At 41.2% G+C, this 16,112-nt stretch overlaps 1 protein-coding gene across 4 annotated transcripts in view; it reads left to right on the top strand.

Annotated features, from left to right (window-relative positions):
- LOC309371169 (uncharacterized protein) overlaps positions 1-16,112 on the top strand; it is a 238,664-nt gene that overhangs the window by 213,691 nt on the left and 8,861 nt on the right. For all 4 annotated transcript variants that reach the window (XR_014168836.1, XR_014168837.1, XR_014168838.1 and 1 more), the window contains one exon: positions 15,209-15,317. Coding sequence is in view for 1 of the 4 variants with exons in the window: in XM_081913849.1 (XP_081769975.1) it covers positions 15,209-15,317 (109 nt within the window). In the remaining 3 variants the exon portion in view is untranslated. The remainder of the gene's footprint in view (positions 1-15,208; positions 15,318-16,112) is intronic.

Here is a 16,112-nt window from a genome sequence, read left to right as displayed (position 1 = left end):
AGGCACATAGGGTTGAATCTGACAACCATTGTACAAGTGGAACAACTTCTGCTCATGAGATAGAATGTCCCATGCCTCTTCTCCCTCTGTGTGCCCCCTTCACCTCACATCAGATCCTGAGGGTTGGAGGAACCTCCAGACAGCTTTGGGGGGGGGGGCTAGAAGGGTTAAATTCCATTGCGTAAGTGGATGTTTCTCCACTTGTTCAATGACTTCATAGGATACAGCTATTAGTATTTGTAAAGTCCTGGTCTTGAGGGGCTGACCATCTAAAAAAACACCCCTTTCAATTCCTTACATATTCAGACATGAGGAGTTAATGTATTATACATAGTATTTTGGGGCATTAGTATATTTGGCGCTTTTTTCAGTAAGAAGAATGGAGCATGATTTAAGTTTCCATACCAGCACTTCCTTCTCTTTCTGCAATCATGCAGAGTTACCTTGCCATTTTGGAAGGGTGTTGAAGCGTGCCTAATTTCACAGATTGTGCCCCTAGGCCCGTAGCATTCCTGTGTCTAACAAACATAATTTATGTGGAATTGATTTAGCTTGACCTGTTTTGAGATGCAAATGCGCTTGTACCTAATTTCCTAAGATGTCTGTTTTGTGCACTGTTGTGGAAGATGTAAACATTCAGCACATATATGTATGAGACGAGAAATTAAATGGGATGAAATACTAGAATTGTTAGCAAAAAAAGAGAGAGGGGTGGGGCTCCATTTTTAATGCAGTGTTTTCTGTAAAGCATAAATGTAGAGAGAGGGTAATTAAGATTATCAGTCATGAGTGCATTCATGAAAATATTGCAGTATCCATAAACAGCAATTTTTCATTTAAGTCTTTAATTTGGGACCGGTTTCAAGTCCATATTGTGCTATCAGTTTCATAATTTTTTACCTGGCTATATTTTGCGAATCATGATATGTGCTGGGGATGGGCAATAAATTGTCCACAACTGGTTTCAAGTCCATATCGTGATATCAGTTTCATAATTTTAGAAGTGTGTGTGTGTGTGTGTGTGCGCGCACACACACACACACACGCTATGTAAAAATATTTTTACATAGTTTTTTGCTTTGCTTTGTATTAATTGGAAAGGCTTTCAAGGTGGTAGGTGGAAAGTGTTGTTATTTTTCAAATTTTTGCCACAGAAGGAGTCTCCAGGTGACATACAAAAATTCTTTGAGTGTGACACATAACATAACCAGCCAAAAGAACAATACCTTACACTTAAAGCCATTTAAAACTTATAAAGCAGACTCCATAAAGCAGCAGCAAAAACTTTAGCATAATATAAGCTTTTTCACAAGCACCGTAATGTCACAAGGCAACATCATTTGAAATTCCTCTTGTAGCCTAACATGTTAAAGCACATTCTGCCACTAAAGAGGGTTGGTGAGGGAAGCCCCGTTCTGTGCCCAATAAGCATGGGACACTTTTGCCCGGTGGCACTGTGCCCATAGATTGCAGCAAAATACTGGGCATGGTTTTGCCCAGTGTCTTCTCTGTGTGATTGGCTCATGGGAAAAAACTGCCTCATGAGCCCTTGCTGAAGAGGGGAGAGGAAAGCCTATACAGTGGTACCTCTAGTTACAAACTTAATTCGTTCCAGAGCTCCGTTCTTAACTGTTCTTAACTAGAGGCGTGCTTTCGCTAATGGGGCCTCTTGCTGCCGCTGTGCCACCAGCACACAATTTCCGTTCTCATCCTGGGGCAGAATTCTCAACTCGAGGTAACTCTTCCAGGTTAGCGGAGTTTGTAACCTGAATCGTTTGTAACCTAAAGTGTTTGTAACTCAAGGTACCACTGTATAAGGCTACTTCCCCTGGAGCTCACAGCCATTTTGCTTTGAGAGCTTTCTGCCTGCCCACCCTTGGGTTAGAGCCTTCACTGAGCAATTTTGGGTCACTGGTTGACAGGGTCAGAAAGGATTCATTCTCTCTCTCTCTCTCTCTCTCTCTCTCTCTCTCTCTCTCTCTCTCTCTCCCTGATTAGCACTTGGTTGGGTTGCCCCCCACCCAGCCTTTCCCTCAGTGAAATTATGGTTTTCCTTTGTTAGGCGGAAGAACATTGTTTGTATGAGGGTGGAAATGGCATTGGTCAGGATTAACATAGTATGGGGGGGGACATAAGGGGCCTGAGGAGAGCATTGACCACAGCAAAACATAAGCATGGGTTCGGTATCTGCCTGGTTGGAATCTGCCCCCTGGTCCCCCAGTGACACCTTGCTTGCTTGGCTTGTATCACTGCAAGGTTCAACACTGGCTGACTCCTGCCATACAGGTTTGGAGCGATCCAAACCCAGCAGATCCATTCCATCAACATGGGGTTTGTGGAATGATGAACTGATCCTGGGACCCAGTGCCATGCCAACACTTGCCCTGCCCACTGCTGTCAATAAAGATTTGGCCTGGTTTTATCCCATCGCCATTGTACAGTCTGGTTCTTTTACTGCTCTCATGGATCACATAATGTGCCTGCCTGGGCAAAGAGAAAATCAGAAGCAGGCTATTGATTGGGCTTCATCCAGCCTATTGCTGACTTCCAGATACTGGCTCATCATTTTTACCTCTTTCCAGGCAGCTGGCAAAGAGGCATTAATCACCCTTGCTCCCAGAAGGTCCAGCCCACTGAGCTAGATGCTATCAGCCATGAAGGGCTGAGCAAACATTCGATCGGTCATTCCCCTCCAGGCGCTTCGTCCACACATTCAAGCTGTGATACCCAAAACTTGTCCTGCAAGACAGGACCAGATGGTGCTCCAGACACACTCATTGACTGAAATAAAATTGGCGGCATCCAAGGCAAGGTGGACGAAACTGGTTTTATTCTCTGAATGTCCTGAGAACATGTCATGGCATGCTTCTGAGAGCTCTCATACCACCACCACCCCTTTGGCCAGCCCCAGCTGGAATAGGCCCTGCTCTGCTGGCTGGACCTTCTAAAGTTGCAATGGTAGTGAAGAAGTATCCTTTCTTTGTAGCCGTCATTGCCAGGGAATAGGCATGATATTGTGGGAGTCTGGTGAGTCACAGGTTTGCTATCGCCCCCTCAGGTTTACCTGTTCTGAGGATATTTGTGTAATTGTATTCAGCGCTTGATTTTACTTTTTCCACGGCAGGCCTGAAAAATCGGGGCAGTTAGAATTTTTAATGACAAGGTGATGACTAAAATTTACTGTATTACAAACAACAAAAAGTCTTGTTGCACCTGAAAGACTAAGAAATTGATTATGACTTAAGCTCTCATGAACTACAGTCTATTTCATCAGATGCATGGAAAGGTTATGAAGTGGACTGTAGTTCGGGAAAGCTTGTGCCGTAATAAATTTGTTGATCTTTTAAGGTGCCACAATACTTTCTTTTTTTTCTGTTTCTTATATAATGTGTTTTAGTAGTCACCTGTTGCAGCAAGCACAGCTTCCCCCTCTGGTCATTTTATTATGTACATTGGTATGAAAACTAAATATTAAAGCAATAACCATTTCAAGCAGCTTACTCAAAATGCAGAATTATCATAATTCCCCTTCAGCAATGTGACATAGCTCTGTCAATAAAATATGACACATTAGAATGGCTGTCACTGAATTTGAAAGGCAAGGCTGGTTTGAAGGTTTGCAATTCGGGAATCGCATTGTCTGTCCCCCAGCCCTCACTCAGACAAGCTGTAAAACTCTTTTTTTCTTGAGGAAATGACCAAACTACAGTACTTTGAAACTGCCCTACAAACTCACACTGGTAATTCCAGTCAATTTAATTATAATATAATAATAATTTATTATTTATACCCTGTCCCCAGCCACTCTGGGCGGCTTGCAACAAAATATTAAAATACAATAGTCTGTCAAACATTAAATGCTTCCCTAAACAGGTCTGCCTTCAGATGTCTTCTAAAGGTCTGGTAGTTGTCTTTGTTTGGTTCATTTCCCTCATGCATGCATTGTGGGGTTTTTTTTTTTTAGTTTTTATTTAATGTGCTGTACTGTAATCTCATTTCTTCCTTTTCTGCTCTATGTGGCTAAGCTGAACAAAGAGAAATTCAGACCTTCCAAGTTGTCCCTATTTTCCAGGGACAGTCCTGGATTTACAGAAGCCATCCCGGTTTTTCTTAGGACGTCAGATAAATGTTGAAGGGTATGGTAGGACATCCCTATTTTCAGTGAAGAAATGCTGGAGGGTATGGAGTTATGCGACCCCCCCAAGGCAAGGAAATAAGTAATGATAGAACTTTTAGAAGACATCTGAAGTCAGCCCTGTATAGGGAAGGTTTTTTCCCCCCAATGTTTAATGTTTTGTTATGTTTTTATATATGGTGAAAGTTGTCCAGAGTGACAGGGGCAATCCAGTCCGATGGGCGGGGTATAAATAATAAAGAATTTGTTGTTGTTGTTGTTGTTGTTGTGGATTAGGACAGTCCTATTTTCATAGGAGAAATGTTGGAAGGTATGGTAATTTCATGCGATGGAAGACTAGGAGAATACTGGGTCCTTCAGGCTATCCTACACACCATATCCCACTGTAGGCTACTAGATAAACGGGTAAAGGTAAAGGGACCCTTGACCGTTAGGTCCAGTTGTGGAAGACTCTGGGGTTGCGGTGCTCATCTCGCTTTACTGGCCGAGGGAGCCGGGTGTACAGTTTCCTGGTCATGTGGCCCACATGACTAAGCCACTTCTGGCAAACCAGTGCAGCGCACGAAAACGCTATTTACCTTGCCGCCAGAGCAGTACCTATTTATCTACTTGCACTTTTACATGCTTTTGAACTGCTAGGCTGGCAGGAGCAGGGACCGAGCAATGGGAGCTCACCCCATCGTGGGGATTTGAACTGCTGACCTTCTGATTGGCAAGCCCTCAGCTCTATGGTTAAGACCACAGCACCACCCGCATCCCTAGATAAATGGGTACCATTTTCCAAAGCCTGTTTCAGCTGCCATCTCCACCAATCTTTATTTCTCTACCAAGCCACAACATCATTCCCTCTGGACACCCTGTTCTTCTTTCCAACAGACTCTGCATTAAGTTCTGTTACCTTTCTGCTTAGCTGTCTGTTGACAGCATCACCAATAGCAACAGGACCAGCAGTATTCTAGAAGCCAGGAGACTTAACTGACTCCTACCTCCTGACTAGTGATGGCAGGGCTATTTTGAGATGGTGGAGACTGGGGCATGAGATGCTTGACTGATCAGTTTGCTGCAACAACTCTGATTAACCCCTGAGAACAAATGTGTGACTGTGAAGGTGCTGCTTTTAGTATCCTTTTTTAAAAAACCCATCAGCCATGTTGCTTACATTTGATAGGGCATAATCTTTCCTGGAGGGGCTTATGATTTACCATGTTCTAAGATTAACCTGTTGCTAATTATCAAAGGCAGTGCTTTTTTTCTGGGGGGACCCAGGGGTACACATACCCCTAAACTGTTTGTGAATCTAAGTTTGGCCTCATTGAGGGGCAGTATTTCAATATTAGGAAAATGGGAGCATCTCAAAACATTTCTTTTATAGAAAAAAAGCACTGATTAAAGGTATTTGTCATAGTTCTGCGAGTGCTCATTCAGGTAGAGAATTTGCACCCCAAGGGTCTTTCTGTATGAAATCTCCTGTAACTTAGGGATTTTCTGATATAACAAGTTGGAAGAAAGGCAGCTGTTTTGCATTGTTTTTCTGACCCATATTTGTTTCACATGGGCCCATGTCTCATCCAGCTTCCACATGAATTCGCCATTCCCTCCCCCCAATTTTTTTTAAACAATCATATTAAACATGTAATTTTTCACAAAACAGTCATTTCTAAAATTATGTTCCCTCAAATGTGCATTTCTACTGTTTCCTCCATGTATGTGTCCTAAAGTACATATTTTTATACAAAGTTTGGTATGGTTTTTTAGCCAAGAACTGCAACCCAAAAATTAGAGAAGCAGAACATCTAATGAATTTCTGCCTTCCAATCTGCGCTTTGCTCCAGGAGGTGCAGGTCAGATCAGCCTTGACCAGAATATGCAAAGAACAAATTTCTCAAGTGTTTCTGGTGTGACTTTTTTCCATGGTAACTTCCTCAGCTTCCATTCTTCATTTCCGGTTAACTCCCATAGCTGATTACTGAAAGGGAATATGATCATTTTCTTATCTTTCTATGATCGTTCTACTCCCATGGCTATATTCATTTTTAAAAAAATTAAATTATTAGTTGCTTCAGAGACATTTGTGAGAGATTTCATTATCTTTAACAACAGTTTTGTTCTCTTAATTCCATAGTATTGCATCTGGTCTATTGTATCATATTGTTTTTATCAGTTTACAGCAAAATTATCCCAAGCATAAGGTGTAATTGCTCTTCCCAAGAACTGGGTAGGGACTGACTTGATTTGTAGAAAGGCAGCAGTTCTCAAATGATTAGTTGATGCAGCCTACCCAGCTCTTAGCGAAACATTTTTGCAGACTGATTGCCTTTGGCAAAATGTTCTGTATTGGATAGGACAGAGAAGCTGGTGATTACATGTTCTATTGTTTCTGATTTGTCATTGCGTTTTCTACAACCATCTGTATCTGTGGTCTTTTTTTTCTTTTCTTTTTTCCCTTACTAACAAAATGCAGCGCTAAAAAGTGAGTGTGTCTGTGGCGGGAGATTGCAAGAGGCCTGGGTGTGTTTCATTTATGCACGCATGCATGTGTAGTGCATCTCTGTGTGATTTATGTCTGGTTATCATAGTACCCTGTTCAAGAAAATGTGATTTGTTACAATGAGACAGTTCCAGCCTGGTGTTCCCGGCTTATTAAAGCCTTAAGCCTGGAATGAATGTCAGCCCCACATGCTCCCTCCTCACCCTCCTCTCTCCCATTTGCTTTGGCACTTCAGTCTGGGTCATGTTGCACAAAACATGGAACTGTGGGAGCCAGTGTGGTGTAGTGGTTAAGAGCAGTAGTCTTGTAATCTGGGGAACTGGGTTCGCGTCTCCGCTCCTCCACATGCAGCTGCTGGGTGACCTTGGGCCAGTCACACTTCTCTGAAGTCTCTCAGCCCCACTCACCTCACAGAGTGTTTGTTGTGGGCGAGGAAGGGAAAGGAGAATGTTAGCCGCTTTGAGACTCCTTCAGGTCACCCAGCACTCTTCTTCTTCTTCTTCTTCTTCTTCTTCTTCTTCTTCTTCTTCTTCTTCTTCTTCTTCTTCTTCTTCTTCTTCTTCCCACAGTTATCCTGAGTAGTTTTGATGGGGGTTGTAGTCTGTCTTCTTTAAATGAAAAGTGGTTGTCTCTCATGGACTATTAAAAAATAAAATAAAATATTACAGTCAAATGAAATCCCAGGTAGGATTCGAGATAAAAGCAGCAGAAGAAAAATAATAAAATAATTGTAACAGAGAAACCTTTTGCAATAGATAAAGGTCTTTTTTCAGCAGGAACTCACAGGAACTCAGTTCTGGCACCTCACAAGTGGGCACCACTGCCACTCTAAGAGAATGAGGGAGGCGTTCATGGTGAGTTCCAGCACCTCCTGTTCTAGAAAAATAGCGCTGGATAAAGGTATAACATAATAGGAAAGGTTTGTAGGCGAGGGTGGGCAGTCAGTTTATGAAACAATGTAATTGTGTGATTTGAAGTTTATTGTGGGAATGTTCGATAATTTTAATAAAAATATATATACAAAAAGTGGCATATAAATTCTAATCCTCCTCTTCATCATCCTCCAACAACATTTGGAGAGTCACAGGTTTCCTCATCCTTGCTGCAGAGGATATGTCTGAACTTCTGCATAAGCCATTGGTGTTTATCTCGCTCTGATGTGCTATATGGATTTCCTTTGCTATAGAGTGTTTGTGAAATTCAGCATGATTTTTCTTTCATAACTTCTACACACAGTGCCAAAGCTGCAGATTGCCGGGGTCATTATCTCAACTTTCCTTTCACAATCTGCTGGTCTCCTCACTGTTCTTATGCAATGGTATTTGTCTATTTCTTACATTTATTTTTGTGGATGTAATGCATATTCTTACATTCTGATGGGTTTGTATTTGTCATTGAGCTTATTGAAGAACTTTGTGCATATCTATGGCTTCTTGTAGCATTTAATACAGGATTTTGATGTGTTCTGTCCTGGAATCTATTATTTTTACCACCTGTCTCTGTTCAATTCTTCTTTCAAAATGCCATGTTCACAAGTACCAGCCATTTTGGATCATTTGGCAACAAAATTTTGGTGTCTCTGTAGATTCTTGCTTCTATCATGCTTGCTAATACATCACATTCTTTGTTGGTTCAAAATGCATTTTGTTTTATTTCTAATAATTAGGAGGGATCTTCCATTTCTTGTATCTCAGGTAGAAGCAGTGTTGCAGTACTTACTTATTTTTGTTCTTTTTCATTCAATTCTGTGGCAATTTAAAAAGTTTCCCATTGTCCCCTTTATTGTATGCCAGAGGCCTAAGAAATGGAATCTGTCTGGTTCCCATTGCAAACTATTTGCTTCTCTTGCCATTGATGCTGCTTTGATCCTTTGTCTTCAAAATGACACTTTCTTTCTGGCACCATGTTTAAATAGTGCCTTCATTATTCAAGAGAACACAGAGACTTTGTTACACTGATCCACATCTGTATTGAATATGCAACAGAAAATGTTTTCTGGGTAGTGGGCTACTGCTTTGACTCCTTCAGTTGAATGACATATGACCTCTTTGAGTACATACAGGTCAGGTAGGATCTTTGCTGCAGCTCCCACTGTTGGATGGAGAGATGGTTGATCATATGAGTACACTGTAGTCATCAGTAGGATCTGGGGTGAAGGCTTATAAGGAAGATTGGAAAATATTTGTAGATTATTTTAAAAGTCAGTGTAAACAGGTAAATACGTTAGCAAGTTTAGAGTAGATTCAGCAGTATATGGTAAATTGAGGCAAAAAGAAGAAGAGGGGGAAAGTTTTGGAATATTTAGAATATGTGGAGTAGAGGGGAAACTGAAGAAACCATGGAAGGAGGGGAAGGGAAGTCGAGACTATTGAAATGTTTAGATGGTTATTGTATGTAACAGAAAAGCAAATAAAATTATATATATAGGATCTGGGGCGAAGCGTAGATTTTACCTTTTCTGTGAGAGTATCACCAAGTGCTTTCTCTGTTGTGTGAATGCTCACTATTTACTTCTTACAGAGGTGCATTCTGGGCACCGTTGAAGGAAAAAGACTGGGCAGGTTTAGTCCCTTCACAGTTGTATCTCAAGTTGCAGCCTGTTTACTTTGCCCCATAGAGTCTGATCTTCATAGCCCCGCTCTCTTTTGTAACTAACCCCATATTTAGAGTCTGTGGTTAATGCTACTGTGCAACTAACAGAACAATGAAACTTGTTAGAGCAAGATGCACCCAAAGGTGCATATCAGCAGTAGCCAAGGTGGTGCCAACCAGATGTTGCTAGACTGCAATTCCCCTAATCCCTGACCATTGTCCCTGCTGACCAGGGCTGATGGAACCTGTGGTCTACAACATTTGGAGGGCACCATGTTGGAAACTTCTACTGAATATTGACTTCTTTTATAATTATTGGTAGCAGTTAACAGGCCTTGGATAGCACTGATAAAACCTTTGGTTTCTACTTTGAGGAGAAAGGTTTTTATCTCTTAACCAGTTTATGGCTAATGAGTTGTTTTGAAAGAAGCAAGAGATTCTAATCTGCAAAAGTGAGGATTCTGAGGAATGGTTTAGTAGCTGTGTTGAAGGCCGTGTTTATCTGTTAATAGAGTTGGGTCCAGAGTGTCAGGGAGAAAATTCACACACTGAATCTTTCCTTTTATCAGGGAACAATGTTGAGGATGAAGATTACAAATGAAGCAGGAAGCAGACAGGACTGTCATTACTAAAACTCTTTTAATTACCTTCATTTCAAGTCTTACTTGTACCAAGATTTAAACTCGTTTATCTCTGGCAATAGCAATTGCCATAAGATACAATATGGAGAAAATAGAGGGAGAAACCTTTTTGCCTTTTCATTTAGTTTTAATTGAAAGGGAAAAGGCAAGTGCTTTCAGCACTGCCTCTTGCGCTGCCACCGCTCTGCTGCTTCTTGTTTCTCCACACTGCCATTTTGAAAATACTCACTACTGGCTCTGGCCTGGGGTCATTATAAAAGACCCTACTCCCACATGAATTTGGGTACAAAGTTGTAACAACTGCAGGGACTCCTGGAATGAGCTCTTGAATTCTACAACACAGCTGCTTTGGACAACAAGCTGTGTTTTGCCAGCCCTGTTTGTTGAGTCATCCAAATCCAACACACACAAAAATATGCAGACTGCAATGTTGTATTGCAGCTGCAGCTTGCATAAGGATTTGGTGTGGGTTTTTTTCTAATTAATGCCATTAGTATGTGTTAGAGTTCTCAAGTGAAAAATATGTTAAAATAACCTTGAATAATGAAGGCTTTAAAAATAGATTCAGCTAGGACAGGCAAAAATTGAGATTCTATGATGATATTTTCAGCACACGTTGATTTTTTTCCTTGATATTGGTTTTAAGTCTCCCTGGAGCTTTAGGAAATCTTTTGCAAATATTAACAACTTACTTCAAAATCTTAGTGTGACATTTTCTTTCAGATTACCTGATTCATTCCTTATGAATATCTGCTCAGAATTCCAATCTCCTCTCACACTGATAGCTTTGCCTTACATTGCAGCTCAGGTACAGAAGAAGAGAAATGCAAGAAGCCCTAAAGATAACCTCCATGTATTTGGCATTCTGTATTTTTTTAAAAATATTTTATTGAATTTTCAAATCAACATCCAGTAGAACGTAACCATAAACCAAAACATGACTTTGCACTAATCATTTCAGCATAAGAAATATACCAACTGGGGAGATATGACTGGTGAAAAAACACTATGTAATGACGAGGGATAATTTAACGGAGAAATGTGTAGGGTGACTGTTTCATGTTTGTTCTTGTTTAGTCATTTAGTCGTGTCTGACTCTTCATGACCCCATGGACCAGAGCACGCCAGGCACTCCTGTCTTCCACTGCCTCCCACAGTTTAGTAAAACTCATGCTGGTAGCTTCAAGAACACTGTCCAACCATCTCATCCTCTGTCATCCCCTTCTCCTTGTGCCCTCAATCTTTCCCAACATCAGGGTCTTTTCCAGGGAGTCTTCTCTTCTCATGAGGTGGCCGAAGTATTGGAGCCTCAGTTTCACGATCTGTCCTTCCAGTGAGCACTCAGGGCTGATTTCCTTCAGAATGGATAGGTTTGATCTTCTTGCAGTCCATGGGACTCTCAAGAGTCTCCTCCAGCACCATAATTCAAAAGCAGCAGTTTCATGTTAGCTTACTGTAATCCAAAACTTAGAGGGGATGTAATGCAAGTGACTTGTGAACACATCTGTGCAATTTCATATATTGCTCATATGATTCATAGATTGCCAGGGAAGAAATTCAGTTCAGTTCACCTTTTAATGTGAACCTATGTTATTCGCACTTCCCAAAACAATATACAAACTGAAATGCAGCTGTCTTTTGAAATTTGCATGGTGTCTGAATTTTGTGGTGCAGTTCTCCAACCCCAAAATGTGTACATGGATGCACATCTTAGGGGAAACCATGCATAAAAAAGTACATAGATAAGTGAAAACAGCATACAAAAGTGAATTATATTAGGGAAAATGGCTTGCAAGAATACTGTATGTATATTAGGCAAAATTGCCTAGGAAAATGTGTATAAAGTCCTAACAAGGAAGAGACAGACAGACACACACACACACACACACACAGAGAGAGAGAGAGAGAGAGAGAGAGAGAGAGAGAGAGAGAGAGAGAGAGAGAGAGAGAGCTGATATGGAAATGTGCAGAATTGAATTTAAGATTTTAAAAAAGAAGAAATGGAGAGAAACCAAAAATTGTCCACTCCTAGTGGTGTGGGAATCACTTCAGAAATGTAACATCTTGTCCTATTTTGGTAACATCAGCAGAAATAAACCACATGTTTCCAATGAATGACATGACTCCTTGATATTCCGGGCAAACTTTGGCATGACAAAAATGGACCTGTTGGAACAGAGCAACTTTGGTAGCATCTGGAAGAGTTTGTACTCTGCGTGATGCGGCAAGAAAGTGAACCTGTAGACCCTCCCTCATGGCATGTAGAAACTGGGTCTACACTCATGACCTGCAAGGATAGGGAGCCCAAGCCATTGGCTCCTGACAGAACCATCAACAGCCTGAGAGAACTTCTGTGGCAGCCCCTCCACCATCTCACCTGGAGCTGCTTCTGACCTTTGTGACCTGAGCAAAGACAGAAGCGAGGGGACCCAGGCCAGGGAGCTTATGCCATCAACTTCCACCTGCCTTAAGAGGACTTTGTCACTCAACATGTGGTATCATTTATTTAGTTTAGTACAGTGGTACCTTGGGTTAAGAACTTAATTCGTTCTGGAGGTCTGTTCTTAACCTGAAACTGTTCTTAACCTGAAGCACCACTTTAGCTAATGGGGCCTCCCACTGCCGTCGTGCCACTGCTGTGTGATTTCTCATCCTGAAGCAAAGTTCTTAACCCAAGGTACTATTTCTGGATTAGCGGAGTCTGTAACCTGAAGCGTATGTAACGTGAAGCGTATGTAGCCCGAGGTACCACTGTATTGTGAAGGCAGGATGAAAATGCCACAAATACGGTAAATAGATTCTGATGTGATCTCTTGTGTGATGCTTTCTTCTGTGAAAAGAGATGTATGGTTCAAATAAATGAAATTTGTGTACATAGGCATTTATTCACAGGGTTTGTTCTTAACAAGGAAATGTATACATGGCCCAAAAGTGTATGCAAACAAAGGCATGAAATTTATTTCATGTATGTCTTCCATGTTCTGGCCATGTGCGGACCATCCCTCATTAGCTGAAGGAACTTCAAATGTTCTCTTGGATAACCACACTGTGAGAATGTGCCGTCTCATGTGTCATGATTTTGACCCCTCCCCCTTTAATGTCTCTCTCTTCCCTTGCTTAGTATTGTTCAAACACACGCTTTTCATTCATCAGTTTTGTAATGAGTGTTTGGATCTGTGAATTACAGCTCGCTTTTCAATTGCCGCTGATGCATTTTTGCCCTTTTGCACTGATGAAGGATTTCATTTAGTTGTGTGGAGCAGATTGAAAGTGGCTGCTTTGATTTTCTTTCTTTCTTTCATGTTTTCAGGGCTGGGAAATAATTCCATGCCTTTTTCAGAGCTCTGCTGGCCACATTTTAAGAATGATATGATTTGCAGTAGCGCTAATTAGCGCCAATAATAGCTTGACTGTCTTGCATTGTGTTTAGCCTTGGAATTCTTGACTGTTTTGTGTGTGTGTGTGTGTGTGTGTGTGTGTGTGTGATGTACATTTGTTCAGAGTGACCATTTGGCCTGAAAAACTGAAACTTGGCTGAAAATTGATCCAGCTGAACTTTACAACAGAGTTGCTGGGAAGTTGGTTGTAATACATAGTTCATGCTTTTTATTACTAGGGCCTAATTCATGCTGTTTTGAGAATTATAAGCTCTAAGATATAAAATAAATGTTCAGGCAAACTTATACATAAATATATAAACCACATGTCTGAAAACAGTACAGGAAAACAGTCCTAAAGCTCTTTCAGTGACCTCAAATATTCCTCTGCAGTTTGGATGGAAATGGGAAAAGCCTCCCCAATGTCTCTGTGCTCACAAATCCTGCCTTCAGGGCACATTTGTGTATGAATAGGGTGAGCCTGTGACCTGGACTCAGGAATTAAGTATTTACCATCACAAAAGAATGGCCAGGCTGTCCAGGTAAACCCATTAACAGGTTTCCTGCCAGACAGGATTCTGCTATAGACTGCCCCTTCTGTGATGTATGTATGATGTATTGAGGGGTGGTCTTGAGCTACAGGGTGGCAATTTCAAAAGTCTATATAAGGGCTTCACACCATTGTTCTGGGTTCCTCCTCCCTTCTGCGTGGGGTGTGTGTATGTGTGTGTGTGTGTGAGAGAGAGAGAGAGCGAGAGAGCACCCTGTTGCAACAGTTTAATAAAGATCATGCTTACTAGCTGTTTTGCTTCTCAATATTCTCTGGTTGGCCTCTATTATTTTCTCCTACCAATAGAGAACCTCCGTACAAGCTCTTGGGTACCCCATAAGGGAAAAGGAGCAGTTTTTCTTATAACGATGCTTGCTGCTGTCTCCCTGCAAAGTACAGGCTGAAGAGCAGCATCAAGGCTTAGGAATGTGCTCTCTCTTCTCCTCTCTCTGGCCTTTTTTTTTGCACATTGACTTTAACCATGATTGTTAGAACATTTGCATTGGCATGATTCTTGGTCGCTCAGGTGCTCAGCTCTAAATACAGTGGTACCTCTGGATGCGAACGGGATCCGTTCCAGAGCCCCGTTCATATCCTGAAGAGAACACAACCCGTGTCTGCATGTGCGTGGGTCGCAATTTGACACTTCTGCGCAGGCACATGACATCATTTTGAGCGTCTGCACATGCGCGAGTGGCGAAACTCGGAAGTAACGCATTCCGTTACTTCCAGGTCGCCGTGGAGCACAACCTGAAAACGCTCAACCTGAAGCAACTTTAACCCGAGGTATGACTGTACTTGCAAGTCCAGCCTTCTACAGCTTAGGAGGTAGCAAGTGCCTGGAGTAAAAGAAACATTTGATAGAATAGGGCTGCCATTTATTGGAAATTATTGCTGACTGATTATATAAGGTCTATCCATAATTGTCGGCATCTTTCTGTCTTGGAAGACAATGAAGGAGTGTGCCTTAATAAACACTATTATAAATATAGATGGTAAGATTACAATATGCTATTTCAGTGAGGCCTTGAGGAATCTCTTGTTGTGTTTCAGGACATCCCTAATTCTGACGTGCTTCCAAAGTATAACTATGTTGGCCCTACAGATCCTTCAATACGTTTTAAGTACCAAATAAGGTGAAGCAAATATTGAAAGCTCACCAAAAAATTGATTTTTTCCCGAGTTCAAAGTTTCAACTTCTCTCTTGCTGCTTTTGATTTTGAGATGCATCAAATCCCAAACAACATAAGGGATAATTTGTCAAAAACGGTAGCATGTTACCTAGCAAATGCTCTCAGATATAAAATATTGTCGCATGCAACCCATCATGCAGTACTACAGAGGATGTCAAATACAGACATCAAAGATTCACCAAGATATGCGTGAGAGGTTTTCTTGAGGTATGTTTTATTTGTTCTATTGCAGCAGGGTCCAGTCTCCTCACTGACCAGAGCCACGATATGATGCAACTGGGGCCCAGAAAGTTACTGCGTCAGCACCAAAAACCGGATAACGAAAAGAAAAAGACATTAGGGTAAATAAACATTTAATGATCTATTTGTTGTGGGTGGATCTCTTTTAAGCATAATGCTTGTTAAGTCTGCTCAATGTTGTGCTACTATTGCCCATTTAGGTCTCTTTCCCCTGTTTCTGCCCTACTGTCCCCCATTGCATTATTTGTGTTCTGGATTATATTTCCCTAGATGGCTTTTTGTGTCTTCCGCCCTCTCTCTTTAAATTGAATCTCATGTTGCTGTCTTCTGCCTATTAATCTTTTTTGGTTCTCTTTGTGTTTCTGCCTACTGAATGGATGGTCACAACTCCTCCTAATTTATTATCCTCTACAAATTTCATTAATGTAGTAAATTATTAGGAAGATATTAAATAAAAAAACCAGACCTCATTACAGTATCCTGGTAACTACCTCAACCTGTATTATTGAATTTTTTGCCACCAGGGTACAATAACAGACCTGCAGTTTAAAACAAGCAGAGCACAAAGTGAATTCCCCATATTTAGCTTTCCTTTTTTCACAGCAGTGAAATTATCCAGTGGAGATTTGGTACTGGAGGGTACACTGTATCCATATCTTTCTATCACCTATCTATGAACTGTATCTCTAATATTGTATCTCTGGTATCCTATATATTTTCCATTCACTCTGATTACCAGTAATGTTGGATTTGTAATTTCTTGTCAGAAAAACCACCAAAGCTTAATGGTCGAACTTAATATGGCAAAGGTCCCTAGTTCATCTCCAGGTAGCAGATCTTGGGTAGCAAGTCTCGGAAATACCTCTATCTTCTTTAGCTGCTGCTAGTCAGAGAAC

This window comes from Podarcis melisellensis (assembly GCF_964234715.1).
Source record: "Podarcis melisellensis genome assembly, chromosome: 5".
NCBI classification, from domain to species: Eukaryota; Metazoa; Chordata; class Lepidosauria; order Squamata; family Lacertidae; genus Podarcis; species Podarcis melisellensis.
The sequence above is the reverse complement of the archived record's forward strand: the minus strand, read 5'-3'. Positions and strand labels throughout refer to the sequence as shown.